Source organism: Cervus canadensis, chromosome 1 (genome assembly GCF_019320065.1).
Source record: "Cervus canadensis isolate Bull #8, Minnesota chromosome 1, ASM1932006v1, whole genome shotgun sequence".
NCBI classification, from domain to species: domain Eukaryota; kingdom Metazoa; phylum Chordata; class Mammalia; order Artiodactyla; family Cervidae; genus Cervus; species Cervus canadensis.
In genome coordinates this window covers 120,402,604-120,424,268 of record NC_057386.1, presented here as the reverse complement: position 1 = coordinate 120,424,268, position 21,665 = coordinate 120,402,604, and the positions used below count along the sequence as shown (strand labels likewise).

The 21,665-nt window shown below is 56.8% G+C and overlaps 1 protein-coding gene across 4 annotated transcripts in view; it reads left to right on the top strand.

The window, feature by feature from the left end:
* Positions 1–19,711, top strand: part of TESC (tescalcin) — a 60,553-nt gene extending 40,842 nt beyond the window's left edge. For 2 of the 4 annotated variants that reach the window (XM_043439936.1, XM_043439930.1), the window contains exons 3-8: positions 4,709–4,789; positions 11,444–11,583; positions 13,265–13,326; positions 13,435–13,542; positions 17,225–17,272; positions 18,472–18,695. In XM_043439936.1, the coding sequence (XP_043295871.1) occupies positions 4,709–4,789; positions 11,444–11,583; positions 13,265–13,326; positions 13,435–13,542; positions 17,225–17,272; positions 18,472–18,663 (631 nt within the window). In that variant the 3' untranslated portion in view covers positions 18,664–18,695. Of the gene's footprint in view, positions 1–4,708; positions 4,790–11,443; positions 11,584–13,264; positions 13,327–13,434; positions 13,543–17,224; positions 17,273–18,471; positions 18,696–19,459 lie in introns of those variants that run through there. The other 2 variants (XM_043439947.1, XM_043439928.1) reach the window with 2 other exon arrangements.
* The last annotated feature ends 1,954 nt before the right edge of the window (positions 19,712–21,665 follow it).

Here is a 21,665-nt window from a genome sequence, read left to right as displayed (position 1 = left end):
ACTTGTTGAAGAAGGAGGTTGGCAGATAGCCCAGAATTGCTCACAGCCTCCCCAGGACCAGAGAGAACTCAGGAGAAGTTGCTCCAGGGCTGGGCATCCATATTCTAAGTCAGGGCATTTTTTCTCAGCAATAAGATGTTTCTTCACCTCTCTGCCTTTGTTTCCTCATCTTTAAGGTGGGAATATGTTCCTACTTTCATAATGTAAAGCTCTCAATAGTACCTGACACCTGGGGTGTCTGTAGGTTAGCTGCTGCTATTATCGCCATCATTGTTTTAAAATGAACTCACTGCATGTCACACGTTATGCTAATAGCATCTCGTGTACGTGTGTTAAATTGCTTTAGTCGTGTCCAACTCTTTGTGACCCCATGGTCTGTAACCCACCAGGCTCCTCTGTTCATGGGATTCTCCAGGCAGGAATACTGGAGTGTGTTGCCATACCCTCCTCCCCAGGATCTTCTCAACTCAGGGATCGAACCCCCATCTCTTATGTCTCCTGCATTGGCAGGCAGGTTCTTTACCACTAGTGCCGCCTGGGGAGCCCAATAGCACCTTACGTGTGTTTATCTCACCTAATCATCTCATTAACCCCATGATACTGCCTGGATATGTCCATGATCCCCATTTTATAAATGAGAAATTAAGACTCTGGGATCTGCAGTGCCTCAACCAGGGCATGTGCCTGGTCAGGGGCAGAGCCTGGACTGGCCCCAGGTGTGCTTAACTTCACTTCTGCTTTGATATATGTGTGTGTGTGTGTGGGGGGGGTGCTGCTTGGTGTGTATCCAGTTCACAGATGAGGAAACTGAGGCTGGGAGCGTCAGTAAGGTGCCCATGGTGAGGGAGAGTGATTCTGGCTTACAGAGAAAGGCAGCTAGGGTTCAAAGACACCTGCACAGACCTGCCAGGGTCTGTGAGGCCAGGACCCGGCAACACTGTGTCCCCAGCTCGCTTCCTAGCATCTGCCTCCCCTCTGTCAGTGGGAGGCCAGACCTCTCTTCGGTTGTTAACTTTCTTCTCTAGACATTCAGTCAGGTTCTTCGAGGTCCTCCTGCCTCTGTCCTCCTCCTGAGACACTGCCCTCCCATGTCAGCCCGGGGCCCCGCCACCCTTGTGGGATCTCCTGGTGCCAGGGGTGCTGCTGGTGTGTCCCTCCTTGCCACCTTAACAAGCACGTGGACCTGTTTTCTCCCAGTCCCTTTAGAACCTGCAGCATCCTCTGTTTTGGCCTCTGTTCCCTCCTGGGGAAGCAGCCAGACCCACTTCCCCGGTATATCCCTGAATGCAGTCCTTCCAGCAGCCCCGGGACAAAGCTCCACTGAGAGCCCCTGCCTGGGCTCCGCAGGGCAGAGCAGGGTTGTGATGCTCTGCAAGGATCTGCGAACCGGGAGCGCCTCGGGACTGGACGCTGAAGAGCTAGGACGCTGGAGGAAGGGGCGGGGCCTGGGGCCAATGCCCCGCCCACACCCAACGCCCCGCCCACGCCAACCCTCCCTTCCGCTCCGCTGTGCATGCTCCATGCGTGCGCTGCCTCCGGTACGAGGCCTTGAGGATGTGGTGCTACGGAAATGCGAGGCCCGTCCCCATGCTCTTGGGCACCTGAAAGCCTCCATCCGTGGAGCCCTCGCTCCTCACAGGACACCGTGCGTGCTGTGTTCCAGACTTCCTCCCAGGCATGCTCACCACAACCCTCTGAGGCTCCTGAGTGCAGAGGAGCAAGCCCGAGCCTCAGAGAAGCCAAGTCGCTTGTCCCAAGTGGCAGAGCTGGTAGAACCCTGATGTGAGTCCAGAGGCTGCGCCCACTTCGTAGATGAGGAGACTGAGGCTGAGGAGGGGTTGACAGGCACCACGACCGGCCAAGAAAAGTCAGAGAGGGCTTGGGGTCTCCTGCTGACTAGCCATGCCGCAGCTGCTGGCTTCCTCTCCTTTCTCCCCACGCCCCCTCCCAAACTCCACATAGTCCCTTTGACTTGAGCTGTTCCCATCCCGGGGGCTCTGGGTTTTCCCTGCGTTTCCTCCTGTCACTGCATCTCTCTCACGGGTGCCGTGCCAGAGCAGTGCGGACTGCCAGGTGTGTGACGAGCGGTGACAGGGACAGTGAGACGATCTTTCACAAGCTGAAACACACCCATGACCCCAATCCCAGAGCAAGGGCAGAGCATCCTTGGCCCCAGGCCTCATGCTGTCTCCTAGGGACCAACCCTGGAGGTAGTTGGCCGTGGACCTGACTCCGAGCTGCACAGGTTGGCGCCTCACTTTTTGAGCTCTGTAGTGATGAAGCCATGGTGCAGTGGTTCTTTGCGTTCTAGTTTTTAAAAAATATTTTAGGAATGTTTTACAATAGGCTTGCTCATGCTTGTGCTCAGTCGTGTCTGACTCTTTGCAGCCCCATGGACTGCAACCCGCCAGGCTCCTCTGTCCATGGGGTTTCCCAGGCAAGAACACTGGAGTGGGTTGCCATGCCCTCCTCTGGGACCGGGGTGAGGTCTTCCTGACCCAGGGATTGAACCTGTGCCTCCTGCATTGCAGGCAGGTTCTTCAACCACTGAGCCCCCTGGGAAGCCCTTAGAACAGCCTGATTGATATATAATTCACATGTTACACAATTCATCCACTTAAAGTCTACAGTCCACATAAGAACATTTTCATCACTGCCAAGAGAAACCCTGTGTCAACTCCTAGCTGTCAACTGTCCCCCAGTCCCTGGCACCCACCAGTCTGCTTTCTGTCTCTCTGGATTTGCTTATTCTGGACATCTCATATATTCATACGTAGAATCATACACCGTGTGGCCTTTTGTGTCTGGCTGCTTTCACTTAGCATCTTGCTCTCAAAGTTCATCTCTGTTGTAGCATGGGTCAACACTGCAGTCCTTTTTATGGCCAAATAATATTCCACGACCAGCTGCTCTGGTCAGCTGCTCTGAGTGGGTTGCCTTCAGAATTGGGCCCTCAGGAATCTTTTAAATGTTGGCATCCATTGATACTGGCTCCTGAGTTTGGCCAGATGCTGCAAGGAAACGAAGCTAGGAGTGCTGAGTGGTGGGGAGAGGCGGGAGACAGCTTGGAGAAGGAGAGAACACGGAGGCGTCCGGGCCCCGGGTAGGTCCTGCTTCTCCTGTCTGAGCCTCAGCCTCCCCACCTGTTTGATGGGGGCAGGACAGGGCTCAGCTGTGTTTACAGAACCTTCCAGCTCTGATGGTGCGGAATGCCCCTTGTATGTGGCACTTCTCCTTCCCAGCGTGGGTTGGTTCTAACTTCAAGTTGTAAATCTGAGGGTCCCTGGACATTTCTCCTTTTAAGTGGCTAATATCCTCCCAGCTTCCCCAAGCTGGGTCTGCCTCTTTATTCCCCGGGATTACCAGCCTGTGTCCTGGGTCCCTTCCAAGGCCACTGGCTGGTGAAAGCCACAGAGCAGAAGAAGAGGCGAGCAGGAAGCAGGTCCGAGAACAAAGGACAGCCTTACGTGGGAAGGTTAGTCAGGTGGGGACTTACCTGACTCCACGCCTGCAAACTCACAGCCTCTGGGACCCAGCGACACCTGGCCCCAGCTACAGGGTGGCTGTGTTTGAAATTCACCATCTAATACGAACATTTCTCTCTCTCTTTAAACAGCTTTACTGAAATAGAACTCGCATATCCTACGATTCACCCACTAAAATGTGCAATGCAGTGGCTTTCAGTATGCTTCCAGAGTACTGTATCTATCACCACAGTCAGTATGACAACGTTTTCATCACCCCCTAAAGAGTCCTCATACCCTCAGTACCATTCCCCAGCATGGCTCCCAATTCCCCAGCCTCTGGCAACCACTAATACCCTTTCTGTCTCTATGGACTGATTTATTCTGGACTTTTCATATAAATGAAATCATACACTGTGTGGCCCAGCTTATTTCACTTAGCACCGTGTCTGTACGGTCCATCTGTATTGTAGCCTGTTGTCTGTATTTCATTCCTTTTAATGGCTGAATGTGCTTAGCCATTCAGTCGTGTCTGACTCTTTGTGACCCTATGGACTGTAGCCCACCAGGCTTCTCTGTCCCTGGGGACTCTCCAGGCAAGAATACTGGCGTGGGTTGCCATGCTCTCCTCCAGGGGATCTTCCCAACCCACGGATTGAACCTAGGTCTTCTGCATTGCAGACATTCTTTACCAGCTGAGCTACCCAGGAAGCCCACTTCTATCACTATTCACGGGCAAATTTCTATGTGGATGAATGTTTTCATTTCTCTGGGGACATATCCAGGTATATACCTAGCAGTGGAATCACTGGGTCATGTGATAACCCCAGGTTTTTAACCTGCTGTGGACACTGTTTTTGAAATCTCCAAACAAGCAGGTTGCTGCTCTGATTCCAGGACAGCTAACTCAGGGTTTCCCTACCTGGGGTATCTGACTGCTCAGAATGAGATGCAGGTCTTGTGTCTGCATCTTCCTGGGGGATCGGCAGGGTGGATGTCCAGGACATCTATCAGATTCCCAAAGGCATCTCTGAGCCTCCAGGCCCTCTGTGGTCCCGCTGGTCCAAGGGTTAGAGGAGGAGGTATGCCAATGCAGCATATTCCAGTCCTGACTCATGAATTCTGGACCATTCTCGTAGGGCCTGCTCAGGGTGAAAAACACAATGTGAGGAGTGATGAACATGCTCTCTGACATCATTCTTTTCTCCTTCATTTGCCGGTGTGCCTCCTCCTTGGAAACCCAGGAAGGAGAACTTCAACAATGTCCCTGATCTGGAGCTCAACCCAATCCGGTCCAAAATCGTCCGTGCCTTCTTCGACAACAGGTGAGCCCTTCTCCTGGAATGCTGATGGTGGGTGACTTTGTGGGGAGTGTTTTGCCTTTGTGACCTCTGTCATAACTCGTGTGCTCAAAAGGCACGTGATGTGTTGGGTAGGAGTTGTGAGCATGGGTCAGAGGTCTAGCAGTTCTGGATTCATGGATAGGTGACTTAGGACAGCTCACTCAATCTCTCTTGACCTCTGTATTAGTCAGCTATGGCTGCATAACAAGTTACCCCCCGCCCCCAAACTTAGCAGTTTAAGACAATACATATTTATTAGCTCACTATTTCTGTGGATCAGGGATTTGGGTTTTCTGGCTCAGGGAGGGTCAACTGGGGCTGCAGTCACCTGAAGGCATGACTGGGTGAGGCTCTGCTTCCGAGCTCACCCACCTGGATGTTGGCAGCTCATGAACCAATCCCCAGAGCTACCACACCTGGCAGCTGGCTTCCCTCAGAGTAAGGCATTCCAGTAAGAGAGGGAGGGAGAAGAGAGAGACTGGGTACTTGAGATGGAAAACACCATCCACTGGTAACTTCATCTTGCAGATAACATTCCATCACCTTTTCTATATTGTTTTCATCAGAAGTGAGTCCCTGGGTCTCCCCGCATTTGGAGTCTGGACCTCATGGGGCATGGATACCAGGAGGCAGGCTCACTGGCGCCCTCCTGGAGGCTGCCTCACTTTCCTTATAGATAGAAGGACGGTAATAATAGCACCTGCCTTGTGGTGTTACTGTGAGGCTGTGCTGAGATGATGTGTGTTGAAGAGTCAGAGTATGCTCAATGCCCTGGCTTACAGATGGAGAAACTGAGGCAGAGAGAGGCACCATGGACAGTGTCCCAAAGCTGAGGCTAAGGCCAGAGCTCATGTCCTCAAATGTCCAGTGTCATCAGAGTTGAAAGACTCATGTATCAGGAGGGACATCTCTGTGTCTGAGGCTTAGTGAAGAGGTAGGGGATGGACATGGGGGGTGGGCATGCCCTCACCAGGCTGCCAGAGCCTGTGGACAAACACCCCGGTCCCAGGCCTGACACCCTGTGTCTGCAGAGATGGCTGAGGAGCAGGGGAGCGGGCATAAAGACAAAGGAAGGGAACTGGCATGTTGAGATCATGTGATAGGTGGGGTCTCCCTGGACGGGCTTCAAGTTGTGCAAGCCTGAACCGCCCAGCTCAGTTCTGCCAGGACTGTGGGGCCCTGAGCCAGAAGTGGGGCCTCACTGTTCACAAGGGAGGCTGGGAAGTCCTCGGGCTGCCCCGAAAAATACAGCAACCTTCCTCCAGGGCCTGTGGGGTGAGACCTGAGGAGAAAGTGCCCAGGAGTTAGCCAGGCAAAGCAGAGAGAGACCAGAACTGCATGTGCAAAGGCCCTGTGGCATAAAGTCCAGGTATACGAGTGACAGAGAGGGGACTCAGCTGGAACACAGAGAGGCTGAGCGTAGTGAGAGGTGTGGGGTGGGCAGGGTGCATAATGCAGACCCTAGGCCAGCAAGAGGTGTCTTGACTTCAACCCAGGAGCAGCATCAGGGGCTGGGGGCAAAGATAGGCTTTAAGGGGAGTGTGTGGAGCATGAAGCAGGTTGGCATCTTGCAGAGGTCACTCTGGCTGCCAGTGGGTTGTCGATGACTGAGGCCAGGGTCCCTTGGGCTGGAGCCGGGACTCCTGAGTGCAGAGGGATGGCAATGGGTGGCTTTGAGATACCTGGGAGGGGGTGACTGAGGGCAGAGGAAAGTGAGGGAGCTGGTACCTGAGGAATCACCCCCAGCAAATTCTCACACGGTCCCTTCAGAGAAGGAAGGTTTGAAGTCACGTGGTCAGTGGTAAAGATGGGAGTAGAATTCTGCACCCCCACTTTCTTTTTAACCCTGATTCTGCCGGCGGAATCCCAGGGCGAGGCCTGGGTGGGTGGGCAATGAGCAGAACAGGATTGGGGGGCGTTGCTGACAGGTGGTGGAGTGGGGGTGCAGATGATGTGGCCCCCAACGTGGAGACAACATGGCCCTTGGGGTCTAGGGCTGGAGGTGTCAGAGGAAGATGATGAGGGGTGACCAGAGTGTCGTGGCGGCTGACATGAGAAGGGGGCGGCATGCAGATGTGTGTGTCTGTATATACCGGCCCATGAGCACCTGCCTGTGAGGCTTGTTTCTGAAAGACTGGATAAGACCGGGGCAGCTGTGAGGTTGGTAGAGCTCCGGGGACCCAGCCTTCTGTGGTTGGAGCTGGAGGGGCTGGTGTCTTCCATGGTACCAGGTGGGCCAGGATGGGGAGAGGGGCATGCCCCGGAGGTCCTGGTTACCCTGCTGCCCCCGGGCCTGTGGAGCCCACCTGGTTCTTCTGTCCTCACCGCCGGCCCAGGAGGAGAGTGGTGGGGCTGGAGGGGGACCTGAGGAAACCTCTACTGTCCTGATGGGTGGGGGTGAGACCGTGGACACCCGGAGGCTGCCTCACTTTGCTCACATACAGCACGATGACTGTAATAACAGCACCTGCCTTATGGGGTTGCTGTGAGGCTGCGCTGAGATGACGTGTGTTCAAGAGCCACGGTATGCTGAGTGCTCAGTCGTGTCCAACTCTGCCACCCAGTGGGCTGTACCCACCTTCCCCCGCTGCCCCCAGGCTCCTCTGTCCATGGGATTATCCAGGCAGGAATACTGGAGTGGGTCGCCATTTCATTCTCCAGGAGATCTTCCCAACGCAGGAATTGAACCCAGGTCTCCCGCATTGCAGGTGGATTCTTTAACATCTGAGCCACCAGGGAAGCTGTTTCTTTCTTTCTTTTTTTTTTTTTGGAAGCTGTTTCTTAAAGCAAGGCTGGCCGGAGGTCACTTGGCCCTCCGCTGTCCCCTGGGGAACAGGCTGCAGGAGTTGTGTTTTCAGGTGAGGGTGGAACTTGAGTGTGGCCAGGCTGCTCTCCGGGACTGATATGCTGCCCGCCGAGGGGACTGGGCCTGGGCAGGAGCCGGAGCGGAAACCTCCCTCCGGCCAGAGGACAGGCAGGCGCGGCCCTGAATCCAGAGTCAGAGGCGGGAGAGACACCCGCCTTGCTTGGAGCGTCCAACGTTAGGACAAAGCCCTGAGCGCGGGCGCAGGCAGGTGCCTCCCGAGGGATGGAGGGAGGCCTCAGTCAGTCAAGGAACGTTGAGTGTCTTGAGGTGGACATTGAAACAGGCTTTCAGGCCCCTGATGAGAGGTGTGTGGTGGGAAATGGGGGCAAAGGCTGGGCTGAGACCTGGGAGACCAGGTGGAGGCTTGTGGTGGGGGGAGTCACCCCAAGAGCTGGAGAAGCTTCCAGAGAGCATTGAGCAAGGGAGTGACAGAGTCTCATTTGCTTTTTTAAAATATTTATTTATTTGGTTGCATTGGGTCTTAGTTGCAGCATGTGGGATCTAGTTCTGTGACCTGGGAGGGAACCCGGGCCCCCTGCACTGGGAGTGCAGAGTCTTAACCACTGGACCACCAGGGAAGTCTCTGACTTGCTTTTTGCAGAGCTCCTTCTGGCCTCTGCCCATTGGGATGGTGGAGGCTGGACCAGGCTGTCCTAGGAGAGAAGAGGATCAGATATGATAGGGAGGGAGTCGAGGGGTCCCTAGGCCTACAGTGCGGGCGGCTCACGAGACACCTGCTTTAGAGAATGACCATCAGAAGACGATGCAGCATGGTGAGCAGGAGACAGGGAGGACAGTGGCCCATAGCGGGAGGTGAGAGCCCACTCCCACCCCCATCCCCCCGTGGGTTCTGGGACCTCAGCCTTGGGCACCTGCTTAGAGACACGGTCTCGAGAAAGGGAGGCCCCTTGTGAGTTGGTGGACTGCCCAGAGGTCACCAAGAAGAGGAGGATTGAAGAAAGGCTTCCCCAGCCGGGACCTGGAGCAGCTCAGCGCCCGTGCGTCCTTTACATTTCTGTCGTGTAAGCTCTGCCAAGGAGTGAGGGAGGAGTCAGAGGACAGGCTGGAGGCGGTTTCAAAAAGTACCAGCATCTGCCTTGCATCCTAAGGTGTTTTGGGAACAAGACAGTGAAGCAGAAAGCTGGTTGGAAGGCAGTTTGAGCCAGGTCTGTCCCCACCTCCATGGGCTCTGGTCCTCACAGAGTCATTGGAGAGTTAAGGAAGTGAAAATACTGCACTCAATCGGGCTTTCTTGCAAAAAGAGTGCTGTGATGCAGGGCTGCAGATGTGGATGTAGCCCCCATTCTTTTAGGGTTTCCCAGGTGGCACTAGTGGTAAAGAACCCGCCTGCCAATGCAGGTGACTTGGGAGACGTAAGTTAGGTTCCTTAGGTTGGGAAGATCCCCTGGAGGAGGGTATGGCAACCGGCTCCATTATTCTTGCCTAGAGAATCCCATGGACAGAGGAGCCTGGTGGGCTATAGTCTATAGGGTCTCGTAGAGTGGGACACGACTGAAGCGCCTTAGCGCACACACCCATTCTTCTATCCACTGACCCTGACCTCGGGGTGCCCCACTGTGGAAATTGGAGTGGAGTACAGGTTGGCCTGGCTCCAGGGGCTGTGTCTGGGTTTCCTCGGCCTCTGCCCTCTGGTCGCCTTGAGAGACCAGGATGCTGGCCCACATGGACCTCCCGGGGACATTAGGATGGGAAGGAACCCCCTGCCCCTGAACTGGGTCCTGATGCCGAAGCAGCCAGGTCACAGCCTTCCCTGAGAAGCAGACACACATGGCCTGCCTGCCCCGGGGCCCATCACATGTCCCCGAGCTCATCTCCATCCCTCTCGCTGCAGCCGGAACCCCCTGAGAAGGAGGTGTAAACTAACCCACTGAACCATGCCTCCTAGGAGCCTGATGACTCCTGGGGCTGTTTTTACACCTTGTAAGTCTGGTCTGTGCCCCTGACAGCAGGAACTCTGAGGTTATTAAAAATCTGTCCAGAGGAACAGTGGGAAACCTTTGTAAGAGATGATTTCAGAGAAAATTGAAAAAAAAAAAAAAAACCACCACACACACTCAAAGACTAGGCTTACTGAGTCCTGGGGAGATCCCCTCTCATCTCTCCAGTTGTTGTTTCACAATCCACCTTTCGTGATCTAGGCTCGGGAGCCACTTCTTTCTGGAAAATCCTGGAATGGAAGCTTGGGGATAGTGAGATCTCTGAACGGTGGAGTGTGGTGCACGCTGCAGGGGCAGGATTTGAAAGGGAACAACTGGGCCCCTGCTTCCCTGGTGGCGCAGCGGTAAAGAACCTGTCTGCCAATGCAGGAGATGCAGGTTCGATCTCCAGTTGGGAAGATCCCCTGGAGAAGGAAATGGCAAGCCACTCCAGTAGTCTTGCCTGGGAAATCCCATGGGAAAAAGAGCCTGGAGGGCTATAGTCTGTGGGGATCACAAAGAGTCAGATACAACTTAGCAACAAAATCACAACAGACGGGCCCCTGGGGAGAGAACCTTGAATGTGTTCCTTTAAGCTGAGATGTGGTCCTGACCCCAGGAGGCACCCAAGTGCATTTGAGAAGCACCATCATCCCAGGCCAGCTGAGAACTGTCCCTTTGCAAGGAGGCACAGGGAGGGTAGGGGGACCATCAGACAGATGGCGGCCTGCCCCAGTAGAAGTCGATCAGCGGTGAGGGTAGGGCAGCGGTGGGTCAGGAGCCCGTGTTTGGTTGGCGTCGGCTCCAGGCTGACTCTTTCCCAACTCCTCTGCCAGGACCTGCACTTGGTGGCTTGTTAGTGCCCTCGCATGCATTTGCTGGGTACCCGCAGTGTGCTTGGCACGAGACGGACGCAGCCTTGGGTTCGCTCCCCGAGCCCCGCCTGGAACTCAAGCCCTTTCCCACCCCTTCTGAAAAGCATCCACAGGGACATCTCAAACCTGCCCTCATCTGTTCGAAAACCTGCAGTTCTTTGGTGCAGTTCACACTTTGGTAGGAAACAGATTACTCAGAAATGCCTGCCCACAGATCACTGTGCCCGAGTTTCAGACGGCTGACAGAGAGCAGGAACTGGCAAACTTTCTCTAAAAGGCCAGAGAGTAAATATTTTAGGCTTCACGGGCCACATCGTCTCTGTTGCAACTGTTCAGCTCTGCCTTTGTAGCCTGAAAGCAGCCGCGGATACCATGTAAATGAGCAGGCATGGCCGTGTGCCAATAAAACTTTATTTCTGGACGCTCAGATTTGAATTTCATGTAATCTTCACTTGTCATGCGATGCTATTCTTTTTTTCCCCCCTTAACATTATTTTTTCAACCATATCAAAACATACAAACCCTTCTTAGCTCATGGGCTATAAAAAAGCAGGCGGCAGGCAGGATTTGGCCCCTGGGCTGCAGTTTGTGACCCCCTAACCCTTTTGATCTAAAGGAAAGGGTCAGGAGACGTACCTGGTGAATTACCACCTAACTCTGTCCCCCGTGCATGCCTGGCAAGCCCCCCGCCCCAGCAGAGGTGCAGCTGCCTGTGTCTGCCCCAGACCCCCGGATGGTGGTTTCTGGGTGGAGGAGTGCAGCACAGGGCTGGACTAACCCCCCAGGGGGGCCCCGGGACCCTCACGAGCTGGTCGCTGGGTAGCAGAACCCAAGGCTGGGATAGCCATTATAGGTGAAGTGAGTGCCTAGAGGGGCCGGGTTCTCTGGAGCTGTGGGCGGCAGTGAGATGAGGTTCTGTTTTGAATGCATTTCTGACACCCCCTCGTTGCTCCCACAGGAACCTGCGCAAGGGATCCAGTGGCCTGGCCGACGAGATCAACTTCGAGGACTTTCTGACCATCATGTCCTACTTCCGGCCCATCGACACCACCATGGATGAGGAGCAGGTGCAGCTGTGCCGGAAAGAGAAGCTGAGATGTGGGTGTCCCCGAGGCCTGCTGTGCCCCCTGCCGGGGGTGGGGAGGGCCAGGGAGCCCCAACTCTGGGCCTTGGGGAGGGGGGTTTCACAGCATAGAGGGTGCTCCCTCTCCTAGGCTGCTCTGAGACAGCCTCCTTGTTGACACTCCTCAGCAGCTGGTGATTTTCTGGAAATAGAAGGGTCTGTTGGTGATGGGAAATTGGTTCGGACAGACCTGGTTCAATCCAGCCCTTCCGCCAAGCAGCTGTTGACCTTGAACCTGACACTGGGAACAAGGGCTGGACACGTGCGTGGTTCTGAGGCTGGATGAGACCTCAGGGGTGCTTTCATCGCTTGCCTTGGTCCACAGCCCGCCACCAGACTCAGCTTCACGGGGCACCCTCCACGGGCCCATGCCTCCCACCCTCGGGGCCCCTCTGGCCCTGGGTCTGAGTTCAGGGCGGGCAGCACCCCTCCCTCCCTGTGCACTTTCCCAGGACTCCAGCATCCTTCTGCACCCTGCTCCCAAGGCAGCAGTGTCTGCAGGGAAATGTAAACAGGGCCCAGGCTATACTTAGCTCGGGATGTGTCCTGAGGACTGCTGGGGGCAGGGGGATGGCGCCTGGTGTCGGCCCAGCTTCCAGATGGTTCCAAGGGCTGGGTCAGGGGTCATGGGGCCTGTGGGATGGGACAGACTCTGGTTCAAACCCCTGGCTGCCCCTCTGTTAATGAAGTGAAGTGAAAATCACTCAGTCGTGTCCCAACTCTTTGCAACCCCATGGACTGTAGCCCGCCAGGCTCCTCTGTCCATGGAATTCTCCAGGCAAGAATACTGGAGTGGGTAGGCCCCTCTCTCCAGGGGATCTTCCCAACCCAGGGATCGAACCCAGCTCTCCTGCATGGCAGGCGGATTCTTTACCATCTGAGCCACCAGGAAAGCCCCCGTTAATAGGGCAGCTGTGGGCAAATGCCTTCGCTTCTCTGAGCTTGTCAGCCCCGTCTGTGACACGGGCTCGGGGCAGGGTCGTGTGAGGATGAGGGGCAGAGATGTTTGCAGAGCGCCAGGCAGGGTAAATGCCGGGACGAGGCCTTCGAGAGCTTGAGGCTCCCTGAGGCTGAGCCAGGGGTGGAGAGGTCACCTCCCCTTCAGTTCCTGGCTCTGCTGGGATGCAGGCTGCTGGGATGTCAGCAAAGGGACCAGGTGACCTCACTGAGACAGAAGCAAGCCAAGCAGGTGTGAATGCCCCTCGGGGGCCGGCTTGGATCAGCCAGGGGCGGGAGGGAAGCAGCAGGGTCCATGACCTGCCCCAAGCCCAGGATGGCAGCCACCCTCTTTGGGTCTGTCAGGAGTGACACCTTGAAGTCACGCTGAGCTGACTTCCTCTTGATGAGACTGTGGCGTGATCCACCGGCCTTGGCTCACCTGACACCACCACAATGAGGCAGAGGTGTAGTGACTCCCATTTTACAGATGGGAAAGCTGAGGCTCAGAGAAGTGAGGTCGCTTGCCCAAGGTCACCCACCAGAAGTGGTCCGTCTGGCCCCATGCCCTTTCCCTTGCACCCTACAGCTTTGGCATTCGGGTTGCATTGCTGGGGGTGCTTTGCTCAGTTTGAGGGAGGGGGAGGTTGGAGGAGCAGGGAACCCAGGGCTCCCTTCTCATCCTCGCCTGACTCATTCTCCTCTCCCCGCCACCCCCAGTTCTGTTCCACATGTACGACTCGGACAGCGACGGCCGCATCACCCTGGAAGAGTATCGAAATGTAAAGTATGCTCCCGCGCCCACCCAGCGGGCCCTGGCGCCTCCACACACCGCGCTCAGCGGCCTGGCCTGAGGCCCGAGCTCACGGTGTGTCTGCCCCGCCCGGCAGGTGGTAGAGGAGCTGCTGTCGGGGAACCCGCACATCGAGAAGGAGTCGGCACGCTCCATCGCCGACGGCGCCATGATGGAGGCGGCCAGCGTCTGCGTGGGGCAGATGGTGAGGGCCCGGGGCCCCTGTCCCCACCCTCCACTCTCCGCCCGCCGAGCCCTGCCCGCTCTGAGTCTGCGCTGCTGGAAGGCCTGGAGGGCAGAGACCGCCCGTGGCCTGCTCGCCACTCCAACTGGGCCTGGCGCAGAGCTCCGCTCAGAGACCTCGCTGCTTTCCTGTCCCACCAGAAAACTAGGACTGAGGTCCCAGTCCTGGGGGGTCGGGCCGGGCAGGGGAGGCTGGGCTTGGGGGGCCGCAGACCCTACTGGGTGGCCTCCCTGGGCCCACAGTAGCGCCTGGCACAGCGCCAGGCCCGGTGGGTGTACCGCATGGGCTCGCTCTCGTTAATTTTATTCTTAATGAGGCGATTTGTGGCCTGGAGGGCAGGGGTCTCCTGAGGGCCCACGATCTGGTGTCCAGGGAGGAGCTGGGAGCCGCGGGGGTGACGTGTAGATGAGACAGGCTCGGCCATCGGGGCGTGTGGCTGATGAGGGTGGGAGGCCTCCCGCTGGTGTCAGAAGTGGTAAGTCATCTCTCAGAGCCGGGCTCTGGAGCCTGGGGTTTCTCCGCCCCGCGATGTTGACACAGGGCCCTCTGGGGTTGCAGTGTTGAGCAGCGTCCCTGGCTTCTACCTACTGGGCCAGTCACACCCTCCAAGTCATGACAGCCAAACGTGTCTCCAGACACAGCTGCTGTCCCTGGGTTGGTGGGGGGTGGGGGGGTGTGAAGTCACCCCCAGTGCAGAACAGATGGAGCAGAGGGCACTGGGAGGAAGGCCAGGGGACCAGCGCGTCCTGTGAGCGGTCACTGCCGGCGTTCACAGGCTCGGGTGGTGCTGTTGCGGGGAAAGGGGGTTGCAGGTTCCCTTGGGAGGTTCCAGGCAACCAGGCACCCCCCAGGGTCCTCCGAAGGGTGAGCACAGGCACCGTGCTAGGTTCTCCATGGGCATCACTTCATGGATTTGTAGCCTTGGTTCACTGGTTCCAAGTGAACCAAGGCTCAGAGACAAAGGAGTCTTCTGGGCTTCCTGGACAGTGACCTTGGACTCGGTCTTACAGGGGCTCTGAGCCCCTGGGGGGCTGTGTGGGCAGGCACGTGATCACCTCCGTGATGAGGTGTTCACCTCATCATGTTCCTTGATCCTTGTGGTGGGTCTCAGGTGGTCCCCTGGAGACCACCCCCTCTGGCTCCTACGTATTCACCATGGCTGCCGTCCCAGACAAAACCACCACGGCTTTGGGGTCACCCCAACCCAGGTGGAGGGGTGTTTTTTTCCTGCTGGAACATGCTGTTTGTGCCCAGGCCCGTCGTCTGGAGATGATGGGCCTGGGCCTGCCCCCAGGAGCAAGGGAGCTGTGGTCACTTTATTGACCTGCATTTTATCTGTCTGCTTCAGGGGCCCTGGGGAGGCTTCTGGGTTTGGTGAACCCACCCTCCTCAGCAGATTAAGCTGCTGCAGAAAGGGCTGGCAGCCTCGTTGGGGAGCGCGGGGATCCCTGGCCGGGCTGCGCGAGCCGAATCCCCACTTGATTTAATTACACTCTCCTCCGATAAATTGCTCCCTGTCGTACTCTAGTTTCAATTGGCGAGTTTTCTTAATTTGCTGTCGTGAAATCGCTGGCAGCTGGCAGCTGCTGATCTGCATAGAATCCACGCATCCTTGGAGCCCGTGCAGGCTTCCCAGGGTGGGTATCCCGCCACCGTGGGCATCATCTTCCTTAACTTACCACTCTTCTGTGTGCTTGTAAAATATTTTCTCTTGTGATCATCGACCAGATAAACACAGAGGCGTGGGGCGAGGGGCGACCATGTCCTTTCATACTGTGCGGCCTCTGAGGACACCTGACGTTTCTGCCAGAGACAGATGAGGCATCGCCCACCGTCGTGGACTTCCAGGGCTGGCTGTCCACTGCGGTTGGGATCTTTCCAGGGTGCGTCTCTGGGAAGCCTTCCTGTGGCTGGAGGGCGGGCCGGTTTTCCTGGGATCTCGGCCCCGGTGCTGCCCCAAGCCCCCGGCCCCTCCGCCTGCCTTGCTTCCACTGGGCGTCACCCTCCAGGCTGGGTCTCGGGCCCGAGGGGCCTCATCTATAGTTCACTCCCCTTGGCTGCCCCCAGGGACCTGGGGTGGGCAGCAGGCAGAGGGCAGCGCTTCTTCTGTCTGTTGACCCTGGTCACGAAGAGCAAGCAGCCGTAGGGACAGGGCTGGTCCAGGCCTTCTAAAAATCTGGCATTTTTCATAAAATTAAAAAGTATATCCCAAATTAGATTAAGAGCAAAGCCCACTTGAGGGGGCTGTTGGGAGATTCGCATCAGCTCATGGTAATCACGTTGGTGAAACACTTGTAGCAGACACATGGAGAGTGCCTGCTGGTGTCTTCTTCCTTCTTTTTTTAAATGAATTATTTACGTATTTATTTTTAGCTGCGCTGGGTCTTCGTTGCTGCACGCGGGCTTTCTCTCGCTGCGGCGAGCAGGGGTTACTCTCTGGTTGCGGTGTGCTGGCTTCTCACTTGTGGTGGCTTCTCTTCTCGGGGCTCCAGAGCACTGGCTCGGTCGTCGTGATGCACGGGCTTAGTTGCTCTGTGGCACGTGGGCTCTTCCTGGGCCAGGGATTGAACTGGTGTCCCCTGCATTGCAAGGCGACTCTTAACCACTGGACCACCAGGGAAGTCCCTGGTGTTTTCTTAACTACGCGTCAGAACGAATCTCAGAGCGGTACATAAAGAGAAGTGTCTCTCTCCTGGTCCTCCTCCCTAAAGAGACCTGCCTTTGATGGATTTTTCCTGACACAGATCAACGCGCACACTGGGTCTTCTAGTTCTGAGTTACACAACACAGCGTTCAAGTCCCCCGGCTTTCTCGTCCCCGTGCTGACCCCTCACGTCCCTGGGGCAGGTGGCAGCCATCTGTGGCGTAGGGAACAGCCTGCAAACGTCTTTCTGCTCCTTGTTTTTTTTTTTTTCCCACCGGGCGCGTATCTTGGAGCCTGTTCCGTATCAGCCCATCTGGGATCGACCCCTTCTTCGTGGTAATCCAGAGCCTGGATGACCACGCTTTCTTTGGCTGATCTCACGTTCACAGGCGGTGGGATGTCCGCCCGGTTGTCACGGGCACGGAGGGTGCTGTGGGTGGGGGTCGTGGGGACTTGGTCGCAGCGGCATCAGGGACAGGAGCCTCGCTTATCATGTTGTGCGTCCCTGGGTGCACAGGTGACTCCGCAGGAGGGGAGGCTCCTGGACCCCATGCCATCAGGCTGACTCACGGGCGAGAGGGGTGGGCTGTGCTGGCTGGCCCTTCATTCCCTTGGCCCTTTGCCCAGTGTCTGGAGTGCCGGTCAGCCCAGAGCTGCTCTCAGCCAAGCCTGGTTTGAGAAGGCAGGACGGAGAAATGACAGGGAGTGTCTGTTGGTGGCCGCCCCAGCCTCTGTGCCCACCCCACCCGCCTTCTTTTCCCATCCTTGTCAGCCCTGTCCTCCCCAGGGACATAGGTAGGGGGTGGGCCTGCACCAGCTCCCACCCCACCATCAAGGGGATGCCAGAGTTCAAGGTGACTAGCCCTGAGCTAGAGCCAAACAGTCCAGAATGTTCTTATGGTCCTACCTACATGCCCCATCCCCCTTTCTGTGTTGGAGGGTGGAGGTGGAGGGTCTCTGGGCAGAAACCACTTACTGCGCCCCGTTCTCTGTCCCCAGGAGCCTGATCAAGTGTACGAGGGGATCACCTTCGATGACTTCCTAAAGGTGGGTGCCTGGGAATTGGGGGTGGACATGGGGGCTGCACTGGGGGCTTGCGGGGGACCCTGCTGGTCAGGAAGAGACGGGCGTCTCAAGGGAACAGGGTCTAGCCTGAATGTGGCCTTTACAGTGGTTTAAACTGGTTTTACTTATGTTTATTGAAAGGGTAATGTTAGTCACAGACGGTCAAAACAACTTAGCAAGTGCGAAAGGGCCTCTGAGGGAGGCTCCGTTTTTCTCCCTATCAAGTCCCTGGTCCCCTTTCTCAGAAGCACCCTGTTGACAGCTGGAACCAGGGTCTGGAATGTTCCATGCCTGTGAGCCCAGCTCTTCTCAGCACGCACTGGTGCTGCCCACGTGCGGCCCTGCTGCCCTCCCGGGCCTCACAGACAGTGCTGTGTGCCCAGCTGTCCACCTTCCACCCTGGTTAGTGGACGTTCAGGCCTCGCCCAGCCTTCATGGCTGCAAATGTGCCTGCACACTGGGAATCTGGGTGCTCTGACTGGCAAGGAGTCAAGCCTGCCGGTGCTCTGCCCACTCTCTGGCCCTGAGCATCCCAACAGCGGTGCCCCCGCACCCCTTCAAGGAGCTGAGGAAGATGGGAGGTTAGGGCAATGATAGCCAGGGGCTCCTGGGCCAGCTGCCAGCACTCCCAGGCGGCCCTTTGGGAACAGGCCTGTGCCCAGGACAGGGCTGGGGACCCCCACCCTATGGCTGAAGCTCTAGGAAGCCGAGGGGCAGCCTGTCCAAGGGGTAAGAGGAGGGACGTGAGGAGGGGCGTGGGTGGTACAGACCCGGCCTGAAGGAGAGACGGGAAGGGCCTGCTGAGCTGGAGGAGGTCAGCCTCCCTCTCAGACGTGCCCTGCCCACTCCCCCAGGGCGGGTAGACGGGGAGAAGTTGAGCTGGCATTTGTGCCATGGGTGACCTTGGCATGCGGAAAGGTGGTAACACCCAGGCAAGAGCCAGAATGAGAGGTGAGAAGACAGGGAGGGCAAGGGCAGGTTAGGGAGGAAGGATGCTGCTTTAAGCCAGAAGACGAGATGAAATCCTTTTTGGCCTCAGAAAACCAGCAGTCTGTTCCCAGCCCTGCCCCGCCCGCCTCCAGCGCCCCCAGTCCGTGGCTGCTGGGCTTTTCCCGACCAGCCGGCCGCTCCTGTTCTCTGAGCGCCCCCCGCGACCCTCTCATCACCTTGGCATTTGGCAGAAACCACCCTGCGCATCCAGACCTCTCTTCCTGGGAACACCCTGCCCACCTAACAAGGAAAGCGCCTGGGACTGTGGGCGCATGACGGTGGCCGAAAGTGTGCCGAGGCCTCCCTGTGGCTTGGGTGCCCACAGGACTGTGCGTGCCCGAGCCTTGTGGCTGTCCCTGGAGATGTTGAGGGCGACACTGTGAGAGTCTGAAGTTCTTACATAATCAGGGAGACAGTGACCAGTCACCGCCCACCACACCCCTTGGTTCCTGTCCGCATCCTTCCAGCTGTCTCACCATCCGTGGTCCTCTTGGGCCCGAGTGGCCGAGGAGCAGAGTCCTGGGTGCTGGAGCCCGTAGTGCGGCATTGGGTCTGGTGGCCTGAGTGTCCGCTAGGGCCCTGGCCAGGATGGACCCTGATGGCCGTGCCAGGTATGTGGTGACAGACGTGGTCTTTGGCAGAAACCACCTTTCCTGGGCAGGAGCTTATCTTTCTGGAACACGGTGACCTATCCTTGGGAGGTTATAAAGACCTGTCGCGACCTTTGAATGAATGATGATGGCTTGATGAGATCTTACAGTTGCACAGCCCTTAACAGTTTACAAGCCGCTTCCGTGCAGGATTCCACGGGAGCCCCCACCACGGAGTGGGCAGCACAGGTGGTGGTCTCCACGTCTTTCTGGTGCAAAGGAGGTTTAACAGGGGCTCAGGAATTTGCATGAAAATCACGGAGCCTGAAGTGGTGGTGGGTGGCTCGAGTGACTTCAGCTAGGAGCCTGGATTCAGCACTTAAATAATAACTTGCTGTAACAGTCCAGAAGGAATCTGAATGTCAGAGCCCAGTTAACCAGCAAAGAGGCAGATGGAAGAGGTTCCGCACTTTGCTCTGGATCTCACCTGTGGGGCATCTTGGTGGGTGGCGGAGGTGGGCGGGCAGGGAGTGGCTGGGGGTCTTGGGGGGCGGGGATGCCCACTCATGCTGCTCCGTCCATGCTCCAGATCTGGCAGGGCATCGACATCGAGACCAAGATGCACGTCCGCTTCCTGAACATGGAGACCATCGCCCTGTGCCACTGACCGCCCGCCCCCACGGAGCGTCTGCACTGGGACCTGGGCTGCACGGGGGCCCCGATTGCTGCAGCCCTTATTGTAAATAGCCAACACGCCTTGCTCATCTCGTTTTCCCGCAGGGTATGGTGTGTGGGACTTTGCTGTTTTTATCTCAAATAAAAAAGGAAAAGGGTTTGGTAATGAGAGTGGCTCCTGTCTGTTTCCCACGTCCACGCAGGCGACCTGGCCATCTGGCTGCCCAGAGGTTGACCGCAAGGAGGAAGCAGTAGCAGCTAGTTCTCAAAGGCTGGTTTGCAGGGGAATTTTTTTTCTCCCTTCCTGTCTGGTGTATTTGGGGTTAACAGGTTGCTGTTTTCCCGACACAAGTGCTGGGAACTCATCTGCCTCCTCAGTCTCCAGCTCCTCCATGGCGGCTCAGAGGGTCGGGGGGCTTCCTGGGTGTCATGACCCAATATTCAGGCCCAAGGAGGAGACCTGAGCAGGGCCAGCCAAGGGGATCACCTAAGTTCACCCCATGGTGCTGGGGGGGGGTGCGGCCTGAGGACAGGGGAAGCCACACGGCCTGCACCCCGGGGTCCCCAGCACAGCAGCAGCTGGGGAGGCCACCGGCCCAGGTAAGCATCTCCCACACCTCTGGTTGTCACCTGCTGGCAGTGGAGGGTGAGGCAAGGGGGAAACACGGTCGTTCAGCTGGGGCGGTGGCTGTGGCCAGTGAGTCAGCACAGGGCTGGCCTTCGGTGGTGCCCTGGGGACCTGTTGACTCTCTCGGGCAGCGCTGTGGTCTCTGGTCACGTTCTGCTTCCTGGTGGTCCCTGTCACTGACACCCACTGGAAGGTACCTTCCTAGCCTTCTAGGAAAGCTCCCCTGATCATTGGTTACTGCTATTATTCTTTGTGCTCTTAAATTTGCAATTCAGTTTTGGTCTTAAGCATCTTTTATCTATCTTACACTCACATGTTAGGGTTCAGAACGTAACAGGCACGCCCTGGAGCCTTCATCCAACGCCCAGCGCCCGGGTCTACATGCCCCCGGAGCTGTTTCCAGTGAACACAAGCAGATGTGTTGCTTAGGACGAGGTGCATGTTGGTATTTTGAAGCCAAAACAGAGCCACGAGACAATGAAGGGAAGCGTAACCACCTAGCACAGAGTTGAGGAGCCTGTGTCCGAGGGCGGCGGCAGAGCTGGGAAGCCCTCCTTATTCAGACAGTGAGTGCTGACATGGGCATTCCAGTCCTGGGGAGCACGTGGAGGGGCCAGCTGGGACCTCCGACCCCAGCAGGGTCTGAGGAATGCCGGCTCCATGGACCTCGATGCACAGACCGGCAGCCAGGACAGCACCACCCCATCTCCATCTCTGGTGAGTCGAGAGCGGTGTGGAGTCACTTTTGGAGCTCTGCTATTTTTTGTAATTTTTATTGATTTTTGGTTTTTGAATGTAGTATAGTTGATTGACAAATTACGCTAACTTCTGCTGTACAGCGAAGTGATCCAGTTAGACATACATACGTACATCCTTTTTGTATGTTCCCTCCCACTATGGTTTTTCCCAGGAGACTGGATGTAGTTCCCAGTGCCATACTTTTGGATTTGCTTATTTAGTGCTGAATTCCACAAATGTTTTGACATTTTCAGGAGCAAAGCCCAAGGCCTCTGCTTCTTACCCTCCCGGTGCAAGCATTTGTGTGGGAGACTGGGATGTGATTGCCCCCACCCCTGACTCCAACACCCCTCCCCCCTCCTCCTGTTGCTGGGATCTGGCTGCCAGCAGAAGGAATTTAGAAAGACCTGCAGTCAGGAGAGCTGGTCCCGGCTAAGTGCTAGTTAGCGCTCGTCCAGGACGGGTCTCCAGTGAGACGCCCGCAGCCTGGCCGAAGCATGCATGCCCCTAGCCCCCTAGCCCCTGCTGAGTCCTTCCCCGCCTAGCACAAATACCAAGGGCCCGCGGAGTCTCTGAGCAGCAGGCCTGCTGGTGTGGCCAGTGAGGGCTGGATTTTCTGGGACTCTCCATTTGCTTCAGTCGTCGTCTTCTCAACAAAGGCAGTTCATGAACGTAGTGTTTTTGTAAACAACAGACCTTCCACCTGCCCAGCCTCCATTTGGGAGCATGGCCACTTTGGGCACACAGCGTACGT